Raw genomic sequence first — 25261 nt, 5'->3', positions numbered from 1 at the left:
CTAACATCAAAGAAACCTAACCAAAAACCCTAGTCTTATCTTCAGATAAACAGGGTAGCTACTCATACTATGTATTTGGATGTATCAGTTATACACAATACAAATGTACACTTTGGCTGCAATCCTACACAGAATTAGGCTGCCTAAATAATCATTAAATTGAATTTAAGCAATCTGGTGTACAGGCCTGCAGCCTTCACTCTATATTAATCTAAAATTACAGATCGGCTTTTATTAAATCAGTCTACCCGTTCCTTCACTTAATGTTGATTCAAGACGCATCGTTTCTAGGAAGTGTTCCAAAATTTTCTCTGGAGTTCCTGACATCACAATGTACCTGGGTAAGAAAAAGGGAAATAATTACCACTGGGCACTTTTTGGAAGTGGCAGGGTGGGGATAGAAATGTGACAAATAAATAATATTTACTATTTAAAAAATTAAGTTCCATATACGATGTAGTTATGTTTTGATTTTAGCAAACCTTTAGGAATATGACCTGAATATAATACCAGACTTAGTTTATTGGGAAATGTTCTGTGCAGTCTCTTGTCTATGTTAAGGGGATGCTGCACAACTTCAAAGACATTCCATTCCAACAATGGAAAGGACTGCTGTTCAGAAGGGCTCTAAGGGCATTCCACCACAGCCCCATTGTCACACCATCAGAGCTGCCTTTGACGTTACACAGCAGCCCTGGCGGGTCCTTAGTGTCAATGGGAGAGCACACAGAATGTGGAGCTTTAGCTTTAATTTGAAGGTGAGCCTACAGAAAACCAGGGGTCAAAATGACAAGGAATCTAATTGATTTGTTGCAGGAAAGACCTGAGTTGAGGAGATGAACAGGAAAGCCAGTCTGAAGAGCAGGGCAAATGAATTTCCAACCTGATCCAGTTGTAACAGATACCAGCAAAATAAGCAATGGCCACTATAAACTGCTAGACTCAACAATACTACTGACTGAACAGAGTCAAAGCAATGCTATGGAGAACACGACCCTGCCATCGTGTTAGGGTCAGCTGGGACTTGAACTAGGAACCTTTGGGAGTACATGCTGCTGCTCCTTGTGGCTGAAGGTTTAGACTAAGTGGTCAAACCCCCTATTATTTTTGTTTGTGGTTGTCTGCCCATGTTACTTCTGCAATTTTGCATTTGTATATGCATTTTCTTCCTTCCTTTTTTTTTTTTTTTTTGAGCTCAACATGGAGCAATGTTTTGTGTTGACCTATGATTGATTAATAACACATGCTGAGAGGAGAACACATAATAACCAGATCTGCTGCACTTCTAACAGCACTAAAAAGCATGATCGTCTATTGAACTGTACATCCTTTCCTAGTAAATTGGTCTCTTGTAATATACTACTTCATTCTTATAACTTTGCATCATTTTACTGTATTCAAGTAGAGGGGGAAAAAGTATGAAACTTTCCCCCAAAAAAGCTCCTGCTGAGAAATAAGTGGTGGAGCTGAGCTCCTGGGAGCTCCTCCACACTTTGAGCACTGGCCGTCACACAGCTCTTTTACTTGCCAGCCCTTTGGGAAGAGTGTATTGATGTCCCAAGAACACAAACCCTTGTTAAGCCAAGAGCACTTACTTGCAGAGATACTAACTGGGTATCTTGGGGAGTGAAGGAGAGAGTTCGGTGTGCTGTACTTTGAATATGAAAGTGAAAATGAAACTGTGGAAGTGGCTTGCAGTGCCTGAAGACTAGTTGGCAGCAATACTCGGAAGGAGATCAGTCAGTGAAGAGAAGATGTGATTGCCCATGAAGAGAAAGTTGGCAGGCAGATCTTCACAGTTAGCTCTTCAGACAAAGTGCCTCTAAAATGAGGCCCAGCACATAGCAGCAGAGATGGGGTGAAGATGGAAGGGACCTGCATGCATTTCAGGCCCCCTGCTCCCCATATGAATTTGATCCCAGCATTTAAATATCTACAGTGAAAAAAGGGAAAGGCAAAGACTTGCAAGACCTCATGCCTTGTGCACTGTGTGATCCCAGATGTATGGGAATTCCTTGTGCTTAGTTACTGCTGGTGAACAATAGATATTCTGGACATGCCCTCATCTTTCTACTTAATGCGTTGCAGGAGCATTCTCTGGGCTAAGCTCTGGCTCAGGACTGTTTTCTGATACTGAGGATATATCAACAGCACACAATTATACAGAATGAAGAGGTATTCTCTCTTCCCAGGGAATCCTGGGAATTGTGGTTCTGTGACACGAGGGCTATGGATTTCTTTTTTAAATTTATGGTTTGACATTCTATGAAACAAATAAAATTCATAAACATAAAGGAAAGAAAACTGTATATACACAACATGGGTTATTATATTGTAAGGACATCTTTCCAAATTGAATAATGACCATTTGTAATATGATGGTGATGATTAGCATAACTGATCAGTGGGAACCAGTGAATAATGTGCCAGAATGAGAAATTCCAGAAGAGACTCGTGACTGTTGTGTTAATTTGTCCCTTAATGCTGATTTGCAGAGTCTAGCATACCAACGGTCAAGATCTGGGAGCGTTTCACTTTTCCAGTGAAATGCAATTTCCATCTTTGCTGCTGTTAGTGCATATTCAAACAGTATACCCAAGGCCTAGGGATTTCTAACAGATAATTCTCAGCACCTTATGACATTGTAATTCCTAGGAAGCCATTATTGTTTTTAGGCTGTAAAACAGATTTATTCCAATGGGCTTTTGAAAGAAGCTGTCCTGCTAAACTAGCTTTTTATTTTTGGGTTTGTTTTCAAATTCAATTGTGGCTTTTAAGTTTTTTTAGCTGATAATTCTGTTCTTAATTATGTATTATTTCAGTTAATACATTATTATTATTACTATTACTATTACTACTACTACTACTATTATTATTATTTAACACATTTTTATACCGCCCCAAACTTACGTCTCTGGGCGGTTTACAACAAAATAAAAACAGAAAGTAAAACATTAATTAAAACAAAAACAAAAAATGTAAAACATTGCAACAATTTAAAAATTTTAAAACAATATTTTAAAACAGCATTAAAACCATTAAAACAATATTAATTAAAAGTGTGGGTAAACAGATGCATCTTTAAAGACTTTTTAAAAGCTGTCAGAGATGGGGAGGCTCTTATATCACTAGGGAGCACATTCCAAAGCCTCAGGGCAGCAGCGGAGAAGGCCCGTCCCTGAGCGGCCACCAGACGAGCTGGTGGTAAATGCAGACGGACCTCTCCAAATGATCTCAGTGGACGGTGGGGTTCATGATGAAGATGTTCTCTTAAATACCCAGGGCCCAAGCTGTTTAGGGCTTTATAGGCTATAACCAACACCTTGTATTTTGCCCGGAAACATATCGGCAGCTAGTGTAGCTCCTTCAATACAGGAGTTATATGGTCTCTCCGAGATGACCCAGAGACCAACCTGGCTGCCACATTTTAGACCAACTGTAGTTTCCAGACCACATACAAGGGCAGCCCCACATAGAGCACATTGCAGTAATCCAGTCTAGAGGTTACCAGCAGATGTACCACTTTTTTAAGGTCATTCATCTCAAGAAACGGGCGCAGCTGGCATATCAGCCGAAGCTGATAGAAGGCACTTCTGGTCACTGCCTCAACATGGGAGACCAGGGAGAGGCTTGGATCCAGAAGTACTCACAGACTGTGAACCTGTTCCTTCTGGGGAAGTGTGATCCCATCCAGAACAGGCAGATCAAAATCGTCTCTTGAGTTCCGACCCCGCACAATGAGTACCCCCGTCTTATCTGGATTCAGTCTCAGTTTGTTATCCCTCATCCAGCCCATCACCGCCTCCAGGCAGGCATTTGGGGAGGTTATGCCCTCTCCTGATTATGCTGACATGGAGAAATAGATTTGGGTGTCATCAGCATACTGATAGCACCCTGCACCAAATCTCCTGATGATCTCTCCCAGTGTTTTCATGTAGATGTTAAACAACATCGGAGAAAATATGGAGCCCTGAGGCACACCATACAAAAGTTCAGATTTTGAAGAACAGCTGTCTCCAAGGGACACCATCTGGAACCTGCCTGAGAGGTAGGAGTGGAACCACTGCAAAGCAGTGTCTCCAACTCCCAACCCCCTCAGACGCTCCAGAAGGATACTATGGTCGATAGTATCAAAAGCTGCCAAGAGGTCCAAAAGGACCAACAGAGTCACACTTCCTCTGTCCATTCCCAATTGGAGATCATCCATCAGGCTGACCAAGGCAGTCTCCACCCCATAGCACGCCCAGAAGCCAGTTTGAAATGGGTCAAGATAATCAGTTTCCTTCAAAACTGTCAGGAGCTGGGTGGCAACCACCCTCTCAATTACCTTGCCCAGCCATGGAAGGTTGGAGACAGGCCTGTAGTTGCTCAGCTCTGAGGAATCTAAGGTAGGCTTCTTCAGAAGCAGTCTAATAATTGCCTCCTTAAGACAAGGAGGCATCCTACCTTCCTAAAAATACATTTTTAAATATTGTAAGCCACCTTGACTATATTTTAAGATAGAACAATGGGATATACATTACATAAGTTAAGTTACATGGCGTAGAACCAATATTTATTTACTTATTTTGAATACTGATATCCCACCTTCTTATAAAAATTATATATATTCATATATATCATCCTGACATCCTGACAACAGTTAGTTGTACAGAATGTAGTGAAGATGAGTCCTAAACCTTAAAAGAAAAATTAAATTAAATTGAATTACACTTAAAGGCAATGTTCCTTTATGAGATGCCATAGGGAGTGCAGAGATAGGGATACTTTATCCTAAGGATTTTCAGTTAAAACTCTAGCTAGCTTGGTAGGGACCTACATGGCAGTAGTAGGAAATAATTACACCAAGAAAAAATTATGAGCAAAGACTGGCAAGAACAAAAAGAAATATTCAAGGCAGTATACCCATTCTAGTTGGGGATAAATTTTGGGAATTCTGTCTGGGGAGAATTTTGACAGTTCTGAAAACAAATGCAGAACAACGTATATCGTTTCAGCAGAAGCCCAGTTTCAGTAAATATATTTGGAGTGGGGGTGGGGAAGTAGCTGAAGATTTAGAGAAACTGAATGTATTTGTGTATAGTGAATTTAGTGCAGGATGAAAAACAGGCTAAAGTCAGTTTAAACTGGAACGGTTGCATTCAGGATCATTCCCCTTTTGGAACATTTGGTCCTAGGAATAGATTACTGACAGAACACATCATTTGACTTGCCCTGATAACAGAATCATAGGTTATGTTGAAAGACTAAATGTGTTCAGGAAATAGAAAAATGCAAGAAATGTTTGTTAATATCGCTGCATATATATATATATATATATATAAATCACTAAAAAGTTGAAATCGATGGCTGATAAAAAATGTTGTATTAAAATAATCTCCAAAATACATAAAGATATAGCAACACATTCCACATGGGTATCTATATTAGTCAGCAGTTTCATATATTATTACTTACATTAGGAACCTCAAAGGAGAATGAAAATATAGAGATCAGGAAGGATAATATATGAATATATATGATAATATATGCTATCAGCCATATTGCGGTGGCAGTGCATAATTCTGAATCTGGATGATTTAAGATTACTAGCAAGACCAAACCTCACAGCGGAAGGACCACAGCTCAGAGAAAGAGTATGCAGTTTGCATACAGAAGGCACCATGTTCAATTCATGTTATCGCTGAGTAAAGGACCCCAAGTAGCAAGAATGAATGAGATCTCTGTCTGGGACTTGGAGAACTAGATAGCCAATGGTATAATGCTGCCCTTATACCTTTATAGCATGAGAAACAACAGCACTGTTGTCACAGCATACCAATGTTGGTTTTCTATTTCCTGTGAACATGTACAACCTGGGCCAGTACAGGTGCACACAGTCATCATGAGTACAACTTGACTGGACAGATCAATTGCTTCAGTATACTGTCTCTGACTATGTCTGGCTAGGCTCTGTGTATGTAGAGGAGAGCTGGTCTTGTAGCAAGCATGATTTGTCCCCTTAGCTAAGCAGGGTCTGCCCTGGATGTATATGAAAGGGAGACTGGATGTGTGAGCACTGTAAGATATTCCCCTTAGGGGATGGAGCTGCTCTGGGAAGTGCAGAAGGTTCCAAGTTTCCTCCCTGGCTTCTCCAAGATAGGGCTGAGAGAGACTCCTGCCTGCAACTTCAGAGAAGCCGCTGCCGGTCTGTGTAGACAATACTGAGCTAGATGGACCAATGGTCTGACTCGGTATATGGTAGCAATTGACAATGATGAAGTACTCTGCTTTTCTGTGCACACTCCTACTGTGATGATTTTTGCAGGATCAAGTCCAGGGAGGATTTTTCACAAAAAGAGGCCCAGAAAAAGTAGGTGTGAAATCTAATCAAGTGAGGCAGAAGAGGACAAAGCACAGAGAGATGTAAGAATAGGAACATAGAAAGCTGCCTTATACCCCGTCAGACCATTGGTTCATCTAGCTCAGTATTGTCTACACAGACTGGCAGCGGCTTCTCTGAAGTTGCAGGCAGGAGTCTCTCTCAGCCCTATCTTGGAGAGGGAACTTGAAACCTTCTACATGTAAGCATGCAGATGCTCTTCCCAGAGCAGCCCCATCTCCTAAGGGGAATATTTTATAGTGCTCACACATGTAGTATCTCATTCAAATGCAAACCAGGACAGACTCCACTTAGCAAAGGGTACAATTTATACTTGCTACCACAAGACCAGCTCTCGCCCTGTCAGAATGAATGCTGACAGAGCCAGAGAGTAAAATCTGTAAAGCTACAACTGAGAAATTGGGCAAATCAGAAAATATACTATGTAGTTAGCTGGATGGCTCCACACACAAATATAGATCAGGATGGCCAGGAACTGGGAACCAGAAAAGAAGCACCAAGGCAGGAAGTCAAAGTCAGGGAAGAAGATGACGCCTAAGCAGCAGCAACAATTAGTGTTGCACACCCAAGTATCAAGGAACAATCAGCACAAGTTAGACTTGCCTAATTAGGAGCTCCTAGGTGTAATTACTTAATTAGCCCTTGAGCAGTTTAGGCAAATCACAGTCAGGCAGTGCTCAGCCATATTGGTTGGTTGTTTTCCCACTGGAGGAAAAACTGTCCTCAGGGAGAGGCAGATAGGGCTTCAGTCCCTATGCCTACCAGCAGTCTTAGGAGTAGGTTGCAAATTCATTGAATACATACATATTTGGACAGTGATCAGTGTTTCCGTGCTTGTTCAATTTGAGCTAGATAAACTCTAGAGTGAATAACTCAAATTAGGACCATTTTAAAGAGTGGGTGCTCCTAAGAAAGTTAACTGAGGGTGATCTAGAATATTTCTCTCTCAGCACCAGTGTCTTCCCTTTGGATATTTTCATCAGCAGCTTAAGAAAATTGCATTTTTAAAATACATATTTCAAAATTGTCCACATGATGAACACCAGTAGATACCTATTACGCAGCTGTGCATCCTAAATGCTTCACAGTCATGGGAGCAATTTGAAGCAGAGTGGTTAGATACGCCTTATGAGACTTAAAAATCCACGCATTAAAATATATTTTCTTAATAATGAAACAATGAGCTTGTTAAAACTCTTCTTGGTAACTGCCTGCTTAATAATCATAGGCATAGGGAACATTGAACAAGGGGGGACAAATGTCCCCTGGCCCATGGAGTCTGAGGGGCCTTCAAAGGACCCCCAAGCCCAATCCCCACTAGTCGCCGTCTTCTCCTGCTTAAAAAAAATTTTTTTTAAACTGCCGCTCTGCAGAGATAGCAGAGATGGGGTGTGGGGTGTCACACTCCAGTGGTGCTCGCAGCAGTGAGGAGAGAGGTGGCAGTGGTGGCGACAGCTCCTTCCATGGGCCCACCTGCCACCCAAATGACAGGCTGGGACATTTTTGACCCATTTTGAGGCTCCCTGTGTGCATGCAGAGGCCTGAAAAGGGCCGGAAACGGCCTAACCTGCCATTTGGGTGGCAGGAGGGCCCATGGAAGGCGCTTATGCCACTGTCTCTGCCACCATTGTGGATGGTGGCAGAAATGGCACCGAAAGCTCCTTCCATGGGCCCACCTGCTGCCCAAATGGCAGGTTAGGCCATTTGGGGGCCATTTCAGACCTCTGTGCACATGCACAGAGCCTCGAAATGGACCGAAAATGGCCTGACCTGACATTTGGGTGGCAGGAGGGCCCATGGAAGGAGCTCTCACCACCGCCTGCCCCCTTACTGCTGCGAGCGCTGCTGGAGCGCTGCACCCCACACCCCGTCTAATTTTGGGCCTCTGTGCATGGCCTGGGGGTGTGGTTTGGGGCATGCACGCACTTTGCACATGTGAAGGGAGAAGATGGAAGCCCCCTGGCTGCACTTTGTCCCCTGACCGCCGGAAGGTTGCCACACGCCTGTTAATAATACATTTATTTTGGCTTAAGGACTTTTGTACATAGTAAATATCGAAAGTGAGAACTGTTTAGAATTGATTGTGGAGAGCAGAGGGACTACAGAGAATGCTGTTGGAAGTTTATATGTCATGCACTTCAAGGCATTTGATGAGTCAGTAATTTCTTTTCAAACGTGACACATGGCATTCTTCCACAGGCAGGAAGAGCACACTATTGATTAAGTAATATCATTTGAAAGCATTAATCATAGTCTAGCACTGACACTGTGAAACGGAAACATACTTGTGTTGAGGAGGCTGTGCGTTTCCTTGGTTGGAAGCCCTGTTTCCTGCTGGGATCTTCTCCAGTACCAAGACATCTTGCTCATGTTCCTTGAGTCGCACTGTGTTTGCTTCGACATCCTGGAAGATGATTTGAATAATTAATGTGCTAGATACATACACATATTTTAAAGGGAAATACTTATTTTTTATTAAATATTTTAAATATGAATGGCTTTCACATCATGTTAATGAATGCTGAAAGGCAATGACTCTATGGGCTGCTTCATTTGTAATGTAGCAAGTGTGTTTTGAAATCGGTTACAGAAGTTGGATTCAGAACTGCAGGTAGGGTAAAATATGTCGACATTGGGTTCATACGACATGCCCAGTAGGGATGGGCATGAATGGCTCGTGCAGGTGTGGGCGAGGCAGGGAATTTAACTGACTCCCAGTCTGTTTCTGGGCCTGATTTAAAGTGCTGGTCATCTTCAAAGTCCTAAGCATTGGGAGAAGAGGATATGTTAAGGATCACCTCCTTCCACATGAACCTGCTTGCCCACTGGAACTTTTGTGGAGGCCCTCCTCCATGTCCCACTAACATCAGAGTTGTGCCTGACTGGAATGTGGGAGAGGGCTTTTTCTGTAGCTTCACCCAGATATGAAATTTACCTCTGGGGGAGGTGGTTCACTATGCTCCCTCCTCTTTTATGGGTTTTTTTTAAATCACTGTTGGAAGCCCTTTCTTTTCCAGGAAGCAGCCTCTGACCTGCCAAGTCTGTGAGTTGTTACTCTCACTGATATTGTGGTTTTGATGGTTTTCTCTGCTATTCCTTTTCTCATATTCTTGTTCTTTTGCATTTTATTGATATTCTGGTTTTTATGCTGCAAAACTGTCTTGAGCATTTCTTTTCATGGAAAGATGGGGCACACATATGTACAATAAATACACAATAACAAAAATGTATGCATTTGTTTATTCATTCATTTATATATAGAAATATTTTTGTTTCTTTCACTTTAAAAAAAATGTCTACGAACAATAACAATTCAAGGTGGAAAATGGGAACTTGTGGGACAGGGACACCCTAAGCCAATGGCCAGAGTGTCCAGCAGAAGCCCCCGAGCACCTTCTGAAACCTGCCCTGCTGTGCATTCCTGCCACACCCAGTAATCTTGGAGGCCCAAGGGGCAGAAGCAACGGCTAGGTCACGAGGCCAGGACACCCGGAGGAGCTGGAGCTTGATTCACAGAGATGGGTGAGGTGTTTTCCTCACTGAGCTTTCCTTACCAGCACTGAATAGCCCATTTAAAATTGGATTCAGATTTCCTATTTGTGTTTGATAAATGCTGAAGAATAGTATCAGTGCTATACCACCACCACCACTAGATGGAGGAGGAGGAAGAGGAGGAGGAGGATCCAATCATTTCCTCCATGGAGAAGAATAAATATGCTTTTTGCATAGATAGGTTCAATGACTGTGCCACTCTCAAAGATATTATTTTAAAATCAGCAGTGGAGCAGCTTCTGCTCTCTATAGCTTATCTTCCACTTATATGTGAATGAGTGAAGGAACCCCAGACATGCAGAGCCCTTAGTGGAGGTACCCAGTGCTTGAATGTGTTGGAGGGAAAGCCCTTAAGGAGGCCAATTGGACTGGCGACCTCTTAGTCAACAATGACTTACCCGGAGTATCCTGTTAAAGTCTTCCTTGTCTACTCTCAAGAAGTGACAGTTATCTTCACGAAGAACAATGGAAGCCGCTCTTGGAGCATCGTTCACTAATGCTAACTTGCCGAAATCATCGCCTTCATGTAGGGTACATACCACACCCTAAAAATAACAAAACATTTATGCAGAGACACCATAATTTAGAGTTCGTTCCATTGACACTCCCATGCGCAAACACTGGATTTCCAAGCCAAATACTACAACAAATGCATCTGGCAGGAAATTAACAGCCAAAATAATGACTAGTAAACAATACATGGCAGCTGGCTATTACTAATACTACAAAAAGGCAAGGGCAGAAAAAGAATGGGGTTTGTTATCAGAAATTTGATTCAGAGACAGACTTCTGGCTCCACTGATGGTGCCAAGTTGCTTTTTTTTTTTTTTTAAGTCAATGGTTTTTTTTAAAATCAAGTTTGTTGAATAACAGACTTTCCTCAGTGACTATCACTCTCTCTCATGCATATTCCCTGCTAACTCAAATCCTATTCTCTGTAGTGCAGCTTTTACTGACAGAGGAGTTTGTGGGCTCTAGTTTTTATTAACATCAAATGAGAATATTTTACTTATTTTATTTAAAACTTGTTTATCCCATCTTTTCAAATATGGAGACAGAGCAGCACACAATCTACAAGCAATGGCAGCCAACATCTTGACTAACTCTTCACCTGTACAAGGATGTGATACTAGTGCAAGGCTGTATACTCGCTAGTTGTGCCATGCTGGCACTTGCATTCCAGTGTTGTGCCGTTGCAAGCAAATTTGCACTTGCACAACAGGCGTGCAACCCTGGCACGCCTTATACGTTTCAAAAGAAACTTTTGCATGATAGGACATTTTTTAAAATCTCCATGAATTTGCCCAGCTATGCAATCTTCATGTGCTAGCCAACTTTGTTTATTATGCAAGTGCAATATAAGTCAGTTGGTCAACATAAAATACAGTGCCTGAAATACTGAGCATAAATTGTACAGAGAGAACACTTCCACTCAAGCACTGAGGAGGGGCAATCTCCCCTACCATCTGCAGCCACCTGTGCCTCCCTAAAACATGTCCCCGAGGGTCCTGCAACCGTCAAGGACTTATTATCAGGAGGCACAGGTGGCATCAAAGGAAAGGGGGATCAACAAAAATAGTTTGCGAGTGGAAGGGTTCCTTTTGTGCAAATCTTACTCAGTATGTCAGGCAGTGTAAACATATACATATATTCAGTGATTACAAAGCAGTTAAAGAGACACAGGTTTAAAAGGAATCATGTTTGTTAGTCATAAAACACTATGGGTTGCAATGCAATCTTCACACAATCCCACTGTGAAAAGTCTTTTTTGCCTAAGGACCAAACTATACATTAGTTTTAACACTGTGCTTTGGCCCTACAGATCTTGTGTTTGTTTTCTAAATGGTAGCTGCGTGGGGGGTCCACAATGAGGTCACATTGGGGACAAAAGGTTAAATCCTCCTCATGTCATATTGTGGCCCTAATGTGAATCATCACTCCCTCTGTGACAGCGATTTACTAAACAAAAACAAAAGATGCAGGGCCAAAGCACACATTAAAGGTAACACACTGTTTGGATCTAAATCTCTTGAAAATAAACTGATGGGACAAGTTTTGGTGGACTGTGTGAGATGGGTCTATTTGTGTAGATTTATATGTGGGAGCCTTAGTTTGTATTCCACATTCTATGTGTGATGGTGGGGGTGATCCCCAAACCCACCCCTGCCCAAGGAGTGCTACATGCAATCTTCATGCTTGGGCCTTGTGTAAGTTTGCCTCTGTTTGTTACTAGTTTAAACACTGATTTTCAAAAGACCTAGGAGCTACTGACTCTCTCTGGAGCAGGGCCTATAAAAATACATTGCTACATAAAAACACACTCAGTCTCACTTTCTCTCTCTCTCTCTCCCACATGCATCCCCCCACACACCCTATAAAATGGATCATTGTCATATGATTTCTGAAATTTGAAAAACAAAAATAATAGTGGAAAAAAAATTATAATACCTTTCCGTAAATGACTACATTGACTGATCCCTTTAGAATAATGTACCACGAAGTTCCTTCTTCTCCCTGATTAAATACTACACAAGAGGGGAAAAACAAAATATGAATAGAACAATTTTAATGGCCCTTCTCTTCCAAAAAGGACATGGGGAAAATGGAGCCGTTTCTGGCCCATTTCTGTCATTTTCCGGGCCGTTTCTGCCATAAGTATCCGAAATGTATCTAGCAGTAGTTCTGCCTGCTTTCTCTCCTTTGTGTTGGACATGGCATGCTGGAGAGGCACGCAGAAAGTGACTTTGGCATTGTCTCCACCTTCCCTCTGGAGGGCTCAAATCTGCCCTGCTTGTTTCCCAGACCAGAGAAGGCTCCTGTGAAAGTGCAGCTGAGGCTTCTCCTGCTGTTTGTCCTGCTTCTTCCCTTTCCATCCCTGGAAAAAAGGCTACTCTTCTCACCCTCCAGGAGGATGTTGGCGTTTTGTGTGTATAAAAGGTTTGATGGCTTTTGAACCTCAGATATGTTCAACACTCGTATAATCTGTGTACAATGTACACAGGTACAGTTATTCACATGTTACGCTGAGGTACAGCAGTACGATTCCTATCTATACCATGAATTTGAGGACCTGCACTTAGGTTCACTTTTAAATGAACGCAGGTACAGCCATTCACACAAACATATGTACGAGTGTACAGACATCTGAACTGAGGTACAACATAATGTCTGAATAGAGCTATGGTGTTATGGAATACTGCTCTGTGACTGATGTGTGCCAGCGGTGTTCCTTGGAAGCTGGGGAGAGGATGGCATTGCTGATATGTTTTCTATAGTGTATGTTGTTTATGTTCTCTATACTTTATGCTCTTGTGCATAGGCTAAGTTATGGTTGACATTACACTAGGAATGTGCCCAAATCATTTTTGGCGCCTCTTTGGAGAGGCACCAAAATGAATTGGGCTCCTGCAGCCGAAATGTTTTGGCATGGGGCAAGGGGTACCTTTAAAAGGAGGCAGGCAGGTCTGACATGCTCCTCTGGTGAGCCCCCACCTGCCCCTGCACACAAATGGCATCGATATATGTGCCAACACCATTTGCATGGTCAACATGGTGTTGCTGACCATGCAAATGGTGTCGGCGCATGTGTTGACACCATTTGTGTGCCGACACTGCATGAGGGCTGCTGGGAGCAGCATCGCATCAGCACGGTGGGTGTTTTAAAGAGGACAGCAGCATGGGGGCGGGAATGTTAAAACTTAACATTTAAGTTAAGTTTTAAGCACAACAGTGCTCTGATGGGGGGTGGCGGCAGCGCTGCAATGGGGGAGAGGAGCAGGTAGGACCTGTCTGCCTCTTTTTAAAGGTACCACTCCTTGCCCTCTAGAATATGCACAAAGAATTCCGTGAACATCCCTACATTTCACCAGCACAGATGGCCACCAGAGTAGACGTAATCCAAGGATTACTATGTAATTGAGTACAAAGTACAGATTACTTTGTAGGTAAGCGAAATCCTAAGGCTGCAGTCCCAAACACACTGGCTGACATTCTGACTAATGCTGCATCTATGCCGGAAAAGGATGCCCAGCCACAGCGAAAACATTTCTGCTTTGAAAACCCAGTTGCTCACGTGTGGGAGGAGCACCCATGCACCCCAATCTCCCCTTCCTCCATCCAGCAGCACACTGAACAACCCAGAAAAAGAAGATGGAAGACCAAATGTCTTGCTCATATCCATAATATCTCTTACATTAATCAACTATCTAGCTGCATGCTTTTCTAGAAATCTGTTTTCAGAAAATTGAATAAAACAGTGATTTCAAAATAAAGCAAATAAAACAGTGATTTAAAACTCGAGTTCTGAGCCAGATTTCTCAATTTCCTTGTATTACAAATGGCCCAGCAGATTCCCGAGGTTTCTGCACCCAAGTTCTTAATTTTCAATCACAATGTAAAAAGCAGTTTGTCCAATGTGACACACAAATGCAAAACGGTCAAACAAATCCATTTTACTTACAGACAGTTCCTGCTTTGGGATGCGATTCAAACACCAGAACACCCGCGAGCTCCCGCTTTACCTTAAAGGAAGAAAAACAAAACACATTTATTTATTTTTATATCTTCGCTTTTGTTGTTTCAATCTATGTAAACCGCCTCGAGTCTAAGGAAGTCAGGCAGTCAATAAATTTGCTAAATAAATAAATAAATTTCAATGTCAGAATCCTCACTTTGTGTATATACATGTAATCATGTCAGCAATGAAAAAGGGAAGGGTGAGGAAACATAGCACTAAAAATAGGATCCAAAAGACGAGAGGCAAATATGCATGAAAACCAGTATCAAAAGTAGGCAAAAGGGCAGTAGGCAAAAGGGCAGGTTCACTACAACATTTACTATGGGTTATAAGATGAGTGAAAGATGAGTGATGTAAAAGATGAGTGATGTAAAAAAAACATGAGTGAAACATGAAAGATGAGTGATGTAAACAAACAGATTATATCAGAAGAACATGGCAGGTTTCAGCAGAAAGGCTACTCTTCTCAACTAGCACAGGGCTCTGATATCTCCCATCCCATGCCCAGATCCTTAAAAAAAATAAATTCCATTATATGGGGGACACCATGCAATCAGTGGTGTGTGGAGGTGAGAGTGCGTGACTTGGCCACCACCTGAGAGCTGCAACCAGGGATGAAGGTACCCATGTGGTTAATGGAGAGTGCTACTGGGCAGAGGCCAAGGGTGGCCAAGGCACCACCACTATGCCCCTTTTGCATCCACACAGAGCTAGCTACAGGCCAGCCCCAATTTTATTTATTTGCCATGAATGGTAAAACATATAAAAGACTCACTGTAGTTGAGAGATGAGATAACGCTTTAATATGCAGAAGCTCTTCATAGATGATTTCTAGGTCATCAACGGTTCTCTGGCCAGGCCTATTGTAAAAAACAACAAGACCACACAATTAGAAACAGTGACAAAGCAAACAGAAGACCAGGCCATTGCACATGAAATGTTTGAAGTATACTACTTGGCCACCCCAAGGAGAGATCAAGGAGTTATGGAATTTTGAAGCAATTGCCTACATAAAGGAGTATTCTGCAAAGTGTGCCAAACAGATTATTCTATCTGCCCTTTGCAGTAGAGCTAGTTCACTGTATTCACAGTGTGGTTCAACAGCTCTGTATATATTATTTATGTATTTTTATTTATATCAGCGTTTAACTGTTTAGTCCTCAAAGCAGCCTAAGGGAGATTAAAAGTAAAACAGCAGCTCAATATTATAAACAGCAAATCAGTAAAATGCAGTGGCTGACACCCTGACTAAAAAAGTGTATGCATTAGAAGTATAAACTTCTTTCCAGAATTCATTCTTTTTGCCCCTCACCATAACCAGCAAACCTCATTATTCAAGAGGTGGGCCACTTAATCATATGAGACAAAGGAAGGACTCTGCTTTCTGCACTGCACTGAAAGGTGACGGTAGGCACTGGAATTAATGTAGGGAGCCTCACCTAGTGGCACTCCTCTGTTATTCCAGTCCAGCGTAACTAGCAAGGACTATCATTTTTCTTCTATATAGCCAAAAGAGAGGAATAAGCAGGGGCTAGGTGCTATCTGCGCTGAACAGTATACAAAATCTACACAAAGCTAGAATGATTCAGTGACACAGACAAGATAATTATTGCATTTGCATGTCTTGTGAAAATTTTATATGTATTTGCATATTTTGCAATAGTATTTCTGTTAGTTAGAGGAAGGGCCAAAGAGCTACTATTTCCCACTTCTGATCACTCTGCCCTCCTTTTTATCAGGTATTTACCCACAGTTTTCATCAGGTTTTAGCCCAGCAAACCAGAACCTTGTTTTTAAAAACTCCAAAGCTAAGATTCCTAAGATGTTTGCTTATGTGCTCTGAACCAAATCCCTTGTTTGCCTCATGCACACAACCCTAGTAGGCTTATTTGCCATCATTCCTCTCACCACTCCCAAGCACCCAACTGGAATGTTTGACCACTTTGCTGTGTTGGGAAGGGGATGTAGTCCCTCAGCAAACTGGTTTGAGACCTTGGTGGGTGGAGGCGGTAGTAGACAGAATGAGAATGAAAGACCTAATGACTGGGCTTTCTCTTTCTGCTCTTACACTGTGTAAATGAGGCCAGTTGCTTCTTCCCTCTAGCAAAGAGCTGCAGTGCTTTGGCATCCAATAATGGCTGCCTCCTTTCCAAAAGTGCAGGGTTAGCAAGAGACGAGCACAAGAGCGTAGCTATAATTGAGCAGATGGGTTCAAAGAACCCGCCCCCCCAGCTCCTGAGCGCCCTCCAGCTCCACTCCCCTCCCCTAATTTTCTTCATTATCTCCCTCACTCTGAGGGGCCGCCGGGGAGAGGAGCGAACACGGGCCCCCTCTCTCCTAGCTAGGCTCCTGGATGAGCAAGTCATGCCTCTTCAGCCTTCCCTGTCTATAAGGACCGCTTCTGGAGTGAGCCTCCGGTCTCACAAATAGGCAAAGCAGAACTATTTATTTATTCAACACATTTTTATACCACCCCAAACTGACATCTCTGGGTGGTTTACAATAAAACAATACAAATTAAAACAAAATTAAAATGTTAACACACATCAAAATAATTTAAAATTTAACACAAAGTTTAAAAACTATTAAAATTGTGTATCTAATTAAAAGCCTGAGTGAATTGCCTTTTTGAAAATTGACAGAGATGGGGAGGCTCTTATTTCAGCAGGGAGCGTGTTCCAAAGCCTCAGGGCAGCAATGGAGAATGCCTGTCCCTGAGCAGCCATCAGAGGAGCCGGTGGCAACTGCTGACAAACTCTCCTGATGAGCTTAATGAGTGGTGGGGTTCATGGCAAAGAAGACGTTTCTTAAATATTTTCCAGGCAACCAAGATAATATGCTGGAGCTTGGTTCACAGGACTAAAATCAAAAGTGACAGCTGGTATGGTAAAGTCTTCACCTAAAAACCTATGAGGCTATTCACATGGTCTGCAAAAATCGGGCTAAGGGAGCCTAGCCCGATTTTTGCATATCGTGTGAACCACCGGGCTCGGCTGCGAACCCAGTGGTTCCTGAATGCGCAACCCACTCAAGTAACCCTCCCCTTAAACCTGGTTTGCGGAGCGAGCACTCCGCAAACCCAGTTTTTTTGCTTGTGATTTGCCGCACTGTGGCTACTCATGAGTAGACCCCTGGCCGGGAGGCTCAAAAGCAGCCTCCCGGCTCGGGGGTCTCTCCAGCATGTCCTGTGTGCTCGCGCAGGGCATGCTGGAGCTTCCAGGGGCCATGTGGCCCACGAACTCCCCAGCCCCCACCGGTTCCGTCATGGAGCCGGCAGTCGTGTGGGTGGCCGATCTGGCCGCCCCGGCAGGGCTTCCTGATTATCTGCGTGGAGAGCGGGCTTAGCCTGCTCTCCCCGCTATCCCAGACAAAGTGGGTCTCACTGATCGTGAGACCCGCCTCTGTGTGTGCCCCATCAGGTATAAACATACTTATTGAATGAGACAGCCAATTCACGTCCAAGTTAGCATGCCCCAAATCACAAGGGTTGACTCACATGGCAGTTTATATATGATGGACCACATGTGGAACACTTATACAGGGAAGAACTTTACTTGTGGGTCACCATCCTGTCTCTTTCAGCCTTCAGACATTATTCTGCCAAAAGCTGTAATCCTAAATTGGCAGTATACCCCACTGAATTTCATGAGAGTAACATCCACATAATTGTGACTAGGAGAGAGCTGTAACACACTTAAACTATATTGATATTTAATTAGGAAACCCTAATGTTGCACATTTGGAAAATACCACAGAATAAATAGCAAAATTAGAAAAAGTATACAAGTGTTTCTGATGGAAATAGTCTTTTGTGTTATATATATTTACATTTAGAATACAGGCTATTATACATTTTTTAAACTGTACCTCACAAGTATTTGCATATGTTTTTAATTTTATATATCTATTTTTTCCCCTTTTTATTATTTAACAGTTTTTACCAATGTGGTTCCATTTACCAGCACAGATCTATTTGTGGAATTTATTGTTTGTGTATTTGTGTATTCTTCCACAATAGATGAGAAATTAGCCACAACCTCATAAGTTCCAAAATTCCAGTGGCATAAGGTTTATGTTTGAACTGGTTGGTGTCTTGTCTAGTCACGTATTCTTTAACTTTCCTTTAAGCTTAGTGAACATTTCACATCTCAGAAGTGGCAGCCTCTTGAAGAGGCATCCCAGTCTTCTGCTTGCCCAGGTGTCACATGATAAGATATTAGGTCTCAATGCATCTGTAAACCTATACGGTGCTCCTACTGATGTAGAATTCTAGGATCCTGCTGTGTGAAGACCTACTTTCTGCAGGAAACTCATTGGACAAGCAATGCTAGTTATACCCAGGATAATAAATGGGAGGTAGACGGAGAACCAAGCTGCACATTAGTGGAAAGGAAAGTTCAGGTGAAATTACATGATCAATAAACACTGTTGATACTTGAGAGGTCCATCAAGGTCACAGGCATGGAGTTTCGCTATTGTGGCAGTACGGATGGGAATAAGAAATGCATCTCACTATCAGGAAACCAGTGCTACACCCATCATGTCTGTTCTCTTTTGTTTATACTATATACATGGATACACTACTAACCAAGAAGAAAAAAATAATTGTAGGGTATTAGTCATTAATCTGTAGTGACCTGATCCTTTTGGAAATAACTAAGAATTCAAATGAAACAGGCTGCAAGTGAAGAGTAGAAAGACAGGATTTGGTAAGATGGGAGTAAAAATGGGTTGGTGCAATCCTGTGGGCCATGGGCAATAGGTAAGATATGGGCTCTCCTACCACATCCTAAAGGTAAAGGTCAAGTGTACCATCAAGTTGATTGCGACTTCTGGCACCCACAGAGCCCTGTGGTTTTCTTTGGTAGAATACTACCTACACCCTTAAGGAAGAGTAGACTGGCCCAGAGTACTCTCTGCCATCTCACTCATCCACTTGAAATTTTCTAGATCTTGCTCCCTGCATTGAGCAGGATTGCATCCTTGGCATCCACAGTGAAAACTCACAAATTCCATTCATACTAGGAAAACAAGCTATTTTTTTTTTTTTTTTGCTTTATCTGCTTATGCTTGCTATGCATCCTTTATGCTTGCTGTACATAGATAGATAGATACTTTTATGGCTAATGGCCAAAACCTTGCTGTGCATCTTTATCCTTTGCATAAGGATGGAAGGAAAGAATTTAAGAGCCTGATCCCCAGTGTGGTGACAAGCACAACACCTTTTGAAACAAATGTTACTGGGTCCGAAGGTTGGGAGACCGAAGTATATATTTTATACAATAATTCACGTGTGGTTTTGAACACTTGATAGCGCTATATAAAATGCTGCTGCTGCAACTGGTCCTCCTTTTCATCTCCTCAATATTCAGAGTTATTGGGAAAGCCCTTTGAATTCTAATTATCACCCAATTACTCCAGCAATATCAAATAAATCTCCGTAAAGCTGCTTCTGCTGATTGTATCTAATTCAATATCAAGAAACTACTCAATCACTGGATAGTGGAACAAAATATAGCCTGGGCGAGTAAGGAGGGAATTGAATGCAACTCTATATGTACCTCAAAGAAATAATTACATCTTATGAAACATTGAGGTTTTCTAGTCGGTGGTGAAACACACTATAAACAGAGCTTGTGAACAAATACACTGCAATCCATGAGTTTACAGGGAATCCAGACACTCCTGCAGATTGTCATTGACTTTTCTTCTGGGATCTGATGGGCAGTCTCACAAGAAGGCGGCTCTGGGAGCTTTTTCCACTGCACCCTCCTGCTATCCACCTCTTGCATTTTATGATTAACTCAAATTAGCCAGAAAAGAACTTTGAAGAGGGGTGGGTTAATGAAGAAAAACAAGAGCTGGCCAGCAGAGGGCGCAGCAAAAAAAGTTTTTGGAGCTTTCCCAGACACCAGGCTTTACCGTGGGTTTTCTGAAAGGCTTTACTGTCAGTTGTTGCAGTAAAACTTTGCTTTGCAAAGTTGCCCCCGCAAACTGACACAAAAAGTGGATTTTTTTTACTCTGCATATAAATCAGGCTATACCTTTTAACACATGATGAAAAACCCAGATTATGTGGGAAGTGCTTCTCGATAGCTTACAGGGAAAAATTGGCCGGTATGTGAATGCACCCCCTCCATTCCAGGGGAGATGCGAGCTAAAAGCCAGGTGTGATAAACTTCCTGGGGCCTTCTTCCAATGTAACCTCCCTGACAGAGCCCAGAAGAAAAAAGAGTGATAATCTGTGGGTCATTCAGGATTCTATTTATTTGCAAGCTGGTGTACTGCTATCTAGGAAACCTCATTCTGTGATGGAGCCTGTGATATAACCAGTAGGGATGTGCACGGACCGGTCCGGAGGCCATTCTACAGGTCAGGACACAGGGTGGTTCGGTTTGGCAGGATTGGGGTGGAGGGTTCCATTAAGGGCGGGGGGGCTTTACTTACCCGTCCCGCGTTTTCCCAACTCCGGCGCCGTATTTACTTGAGAAATCGGACGGCAGGATACCTCCCTGCTGCCGGCTTCAATACCCGCTTGGCTCCTTTCTCCGTTAAAAATCGGGCGGCAGGATACCTCCCTGCCGCCCCCTTCAATCCCCGCTTGGCTGCCCCCTTCAATCCCCCTGCCGCCCCCTTCAAGCCCCCTTCAAGCCCGTTTTGTCCTTAGAAAACGGGCGGCAGGATACCTCCCTGCCGCCCCTTTCCCTGCTTGGCTGCAAAAGGCTTTTGCAGCCAAGCAGGGAAAGGGGTGGCAGGGAGGTATCCTGCCACCCGTTTTCTAAGGACAAAACGGGCTTGAGGGGGGCTCGAAGGGGGTGGCCAAGCGGGGATTGAAGGGGGCGGCAGGGAGGTATCCTGCCGCCCGATTTTTAACGGAGAAAGTAGCCAAGCGGGGATTGAAGCCGGCAGCAGGGAGGTATCCTGCCGCCCGATTTCTCAAGTAAATACGGCGCCGGAGTTGGGAAAACGCGGGAGGGGTAAGTAAAGCCCCTCCGCCCTTAATGGAACCTCCCACCCCAGTGCCGGACCGCAGCTCTGCGGTTCCGTGCACACCCCTAATAACCAGGCCTCCTGAGAAAAGTTCTGAGGCATAGGCAGTGACCCTGACTTGGTCAGGCATTTCTCTTCTCTCCCCTGATCTCTGAAAAGCACAAGAGGTAAGAGGCTGCTGCCTGCTCACTTCAATCAAGTGGCCTGGGAGAGGGCAATCCAAACTTTCTGACCTCCAGAAGTGTGCATAAAAAGTTAACGTTCTTCAGAGACTTAAACTGATACAAGGATACTTGACAACATATTAGTTCCTTGTTTATAGTCTGCTGTGCTTTCACCAGCATGATCCTGCTCCAACAAGAGGGCGAGAAGAAAGTGCTGGCACACTGGGCAACAGCTGCTTGTATCTTTGCAGGCTGCAGCATTGTGGCTCCGTCTCCAAACATCATGGAAACATCTTTCCCAGTTGGTTTTATGCCAAAAGGCTAGTTTATGTTGTCATTTTAGGATTCATGATTTGATGACATATTTGTTGGAGATATAGCACCTACATTTACATTTACATGGCATTGACTCTTAGCACCAACAACCTTATTGATCATTAGGGGCTTTGGGGTAGAGCTAGCCAGTAAGGGCATTCCCTCTCTGACCATACTTTCTCTACCCTGATTCCCCTTTGTTAGTCTCAGATTTCATTCTCTCCTTCCCCCTCCTCTTCCTGTATGTAGCGAGCAATGAGGTGTGTAGGTCTCAGTCTATCTCCTTGACGGATCTCCCTGACAGATTTCCTAAATAAGCTACTTTATTTGGAACTCTATGTCTCCAGACAGTTTTAATTAGCAGCACTCTCCTTACCTCTGCACTTCCACTGTTGCTGTGGTAGATAAAGATAAAGCTCTCTAACAATATTTGCACAGCTAAATATGCAAACTAGGTGGGACATTGGGAGATCCATGACTGGCACCCTTGTGGTACTTGTATATTTTCTGCCATGGAGCACATAGGAGCTTTGGAGAGACAATTCAGATTGAGAAATGGCACAAGGATCATGATTATCCCCCCACACACACACACACACACTGCCACAGCTGCTAATATCGCTCACTCCAAAAGTTCTATTTGCTTCTCAGGCCAAAACATACAGCACCCAAATGATACTGCCATATTTTGCCCTGTGGTACAACCCCCAGCTTTGGGAAGTATTATTTTAATCAGGAAATTAGCACAGGACGTTTGCAATGTGGAGTATATGTGTTTTGAATTATTATAGCAATGGTAGATTTGTATAACTAATATGAACGGTGCAGACTGGTAAGCAGGAAGTCAATATTTACTTAATTAAATGTAATTGGACTGTTAAGATATTGTAAAAACCAATAAAATTTTAAAATGCAAAAGGAAATTAGCACAGGGAAAGACTCAAAAGAGTTACCCCCCCCATTTCTCTAGAACTGTGGCCCTGATCCAAATTGGATTCCCCCACAGCTGTTATTAATACACACAACAAGAGAGATTGAGATCCCATTCTATTACAGTAATACTTCCTAGGTTAAATACTCCATTTTGATTAATCATTTTTAAATGTTTGGATTTATGTTTAAAAGAGACCGAGCCAGCATTCATGCTAACAGCTAAATCAACTAAATACAGATTTAAAAAATAAAAATTCAATTTGGGTTGTCATTCTTGTACTGCAAAATAATTAAAAAAAATAAGTCACAGCTTTCAAATATTTTTCCAGGAGCATACTACAGATTTGTACTTCTTATTGCATGCATCATTAGAAGCTTGCAGCTTTGTTTGCTGCATTTTCAAAGAAGCTAATTTTACATTTATAGCGATGTATGCTTTTTAACAAAAAGGGGGGGGAAACAACCTAACAAAAGCAATGTCTGCCAATTTCCCCCCTTGCAGTTTTATTCTGGTTTTTTTAAGCAACAAAACTACAGACATTCTTTCAACATTTGACAGTTAAAATGTTGCAGTTAATGTAATAAATAGAGAATTTTTAAAGTTGCCTGTCAAAACAAGTGACACATTTTGCAAGTGAGTTTCAAATTGAAAACAATAGAAAGCACCTTTTAAAGCAACAGCTTCATTATACAATCAAATGCTCAAAGTAATCTTTTCACAATTTTTTCTCCCCCTGCGTGGAAGGGAAATTGCATTATTTCTTTCATGGTAATTATGTGAGTTTTGCATCCTCTTGGAGAGTCACAACTCAAAGGCAGCAGCTGTGCTGATGTGCGAATGGGAAGTCTTTTTCAAGCCAGTGTCCTACACTCTCGTCAACTTCAATAATATGGCTACAATATCTACTTAAACCTAGGCCTTTCTCACATATGAGTGATAAATCTGTATCTTGATGGAACCACTGCAGACTGCAGGTGGGGTGGGAAACATGATTGAAAGTTCCCCCATGATGGTGGGGAATGAAATATTCCTGAAGGTAGAAACTAAGGGAGACGACAAGGCTAGAATCCTTCTCCCTGGTAAGAAATGTAGTATTTCTCTACTCTAAATTTTTAGGCAGATTCCCCCCACCCAGAGGAACATTCCATCACATGAGCCCCCACCTGAAGTCTGAAGTGGTACAATCTAGACCAGGGGCGTAGCTATGGGTGGGGGGTGCGTTTGTCTGTCTGGTGACCCCTTGGAGTGAGTGAGATAATGAAAAAAGTAGGGAGGAGTGGAGCTAAGGGACTCTCAGGAGCTGGGCCCCCCAGGTTCTTTGAACCCTTTCACTCAGGTATATCTACACCCCTGCTCTAGACATAGGTTTATCACTCATCAGCTACTTTTGAGTACAAGGCCTAGGAAGATTCCGAAGATCTGGCTGTCATCCAGAGGTCCTGTCAAGGGCAGCACAAGGTATTGCAGCACCTGAGGCTAGGCACCAAATTCTGTCTTGCCCTGCACCCCTGGTGATGGCCAGATCCTTTGAAAGCTTTGAAGGGGGGAGGGGCAGGTAGGAGGGAGGTTGCCCACCAGCCTCTTCTTGTGTTTTCTGCACGTGTTGCGAGGAGTATGCGTTGGAGATGGAGAAGCAGTGCATCGACCTTTTGCACCAACTATCCTAATGACCACTAGGGGCATTAGGAGCAGAGGTAGCTAGTGAGGATTTGCTTACCTGTCCCTGCTTTCCTCTGCTCCATGACCCCTGCCTTGACTCCTCAGGTACTTCCTGTAGAAGAGTCAACCTTCTTCCTTTCCTCCTGGAGAGAAGGTGGAAACATCTTGCTCTCTCCCTACCTATCTATCAGCTACATTATGTAGCTGATAGATAGGAAAGGTCTTTCCTATCCCAAATGTATTTCACCAATAAACTAGTTAAGTAACTTAGACTCTACAGTGATCTTCATGCGTTTTACTTAAACAGCTGCAACAACTAAACTCTGCACTCTGTAACTGGAGTGCTAGCTTCCTTGTTGCTTTGCTAAATAATCACAAAACCCCAACAGTACCAGGGTTGTGTTTTCTGCCCACCCCCACCCCTTATAGAGCTTGAAAGGATCAGACTGGTTCTGAAGACCTGCTCTGATGGTGGCAGCAGGTGGCATCTTTCTGCTGCTGGCACCTCAGTGACCTCATGAAAGGGCCACCCCTGAGTCCCATCATTCTCCAGCAAAGGCAACACATTCAAGCTACTTTTTGTATGGTGGGAGACAGACCCAAGTACAAAATCCACATGTGCCCCCTTAAGTGAGAAGTGTGTTTGCATGTATTTTTCATGTATGCCCCTTTTAAACAGATGCTCGTTCAGAGCAATTTTACAGGACAACACTTTGCAGCACTCATGTGCACCTAGGTAATTTTGAAGC

The 25261-nt window shown here is 42.9% G+C and overlaps 1 protein-coding gene across 6 annotated transcripts in view; it reads right to left on the bottom strand.

The window, feature by feature from the left end:
- The window catches only part of RAPGEF4 (Rap guanine nucleotide exchange factor 4), a 247792-nt gene that overhangs the window by 47742 nt on the left and 174789 nt on the right, over window positions 1–25261 (bottom strand). For 5 of the 6 annotated variants that reach the window (XR_008310598.1, XM_053266585.1, XM_053266600.1 and 2 more), the window contains 6 exons: window positions 15226–15310; window positions 14394–14454; window positions 12383–12459; window positions 10333–10479; window positions 8668–8786; window positions 249–337 (listed from right to left, as the gene is read on the bottom strand). Coding sequence is in view for 5 of the 6 variants with exons in the window: in XM_053266585.1 (XP_053122560.1) it covers window positions 249–337; window positions 8668–8786; window positions 10333–10479; window positions 12383–12459; window positions 14394–14454; window positions 15226–15310 (578 nt within the window). In the remaining variant the exon portion in view is untranslated. The remainder of the gene's footprint in view (window positions 1–248; window positions 338–8667; window positions 8787–10332; window positions 10480–12382; window positions 12460–14393; window positions 14455–15225; window positions 15311–25261) is intronic. The other variant, XM_053266590.1, reaches the window with a different exon arrangement.

This window comes from Hemicordylus capensis, chromosome 1, assembly GCF_027244095.1.
Source record: "Hemicordylus capensis ecotype Gifberg chromosome 1, rHemCap1.1.pri, whole genome shotgun sequence".
Taxonomy (NCBI): Eukaryota; Metazoa; Chordata; class Lepidosauria; order Squamata; family Cordylidae; genus Hemicordylus; species Hemicordylus capensis.
Note: the sequence above shows the minus strand (reverse complement) of the source record. Positions and strands in the feature narration are given on the sequence as shown.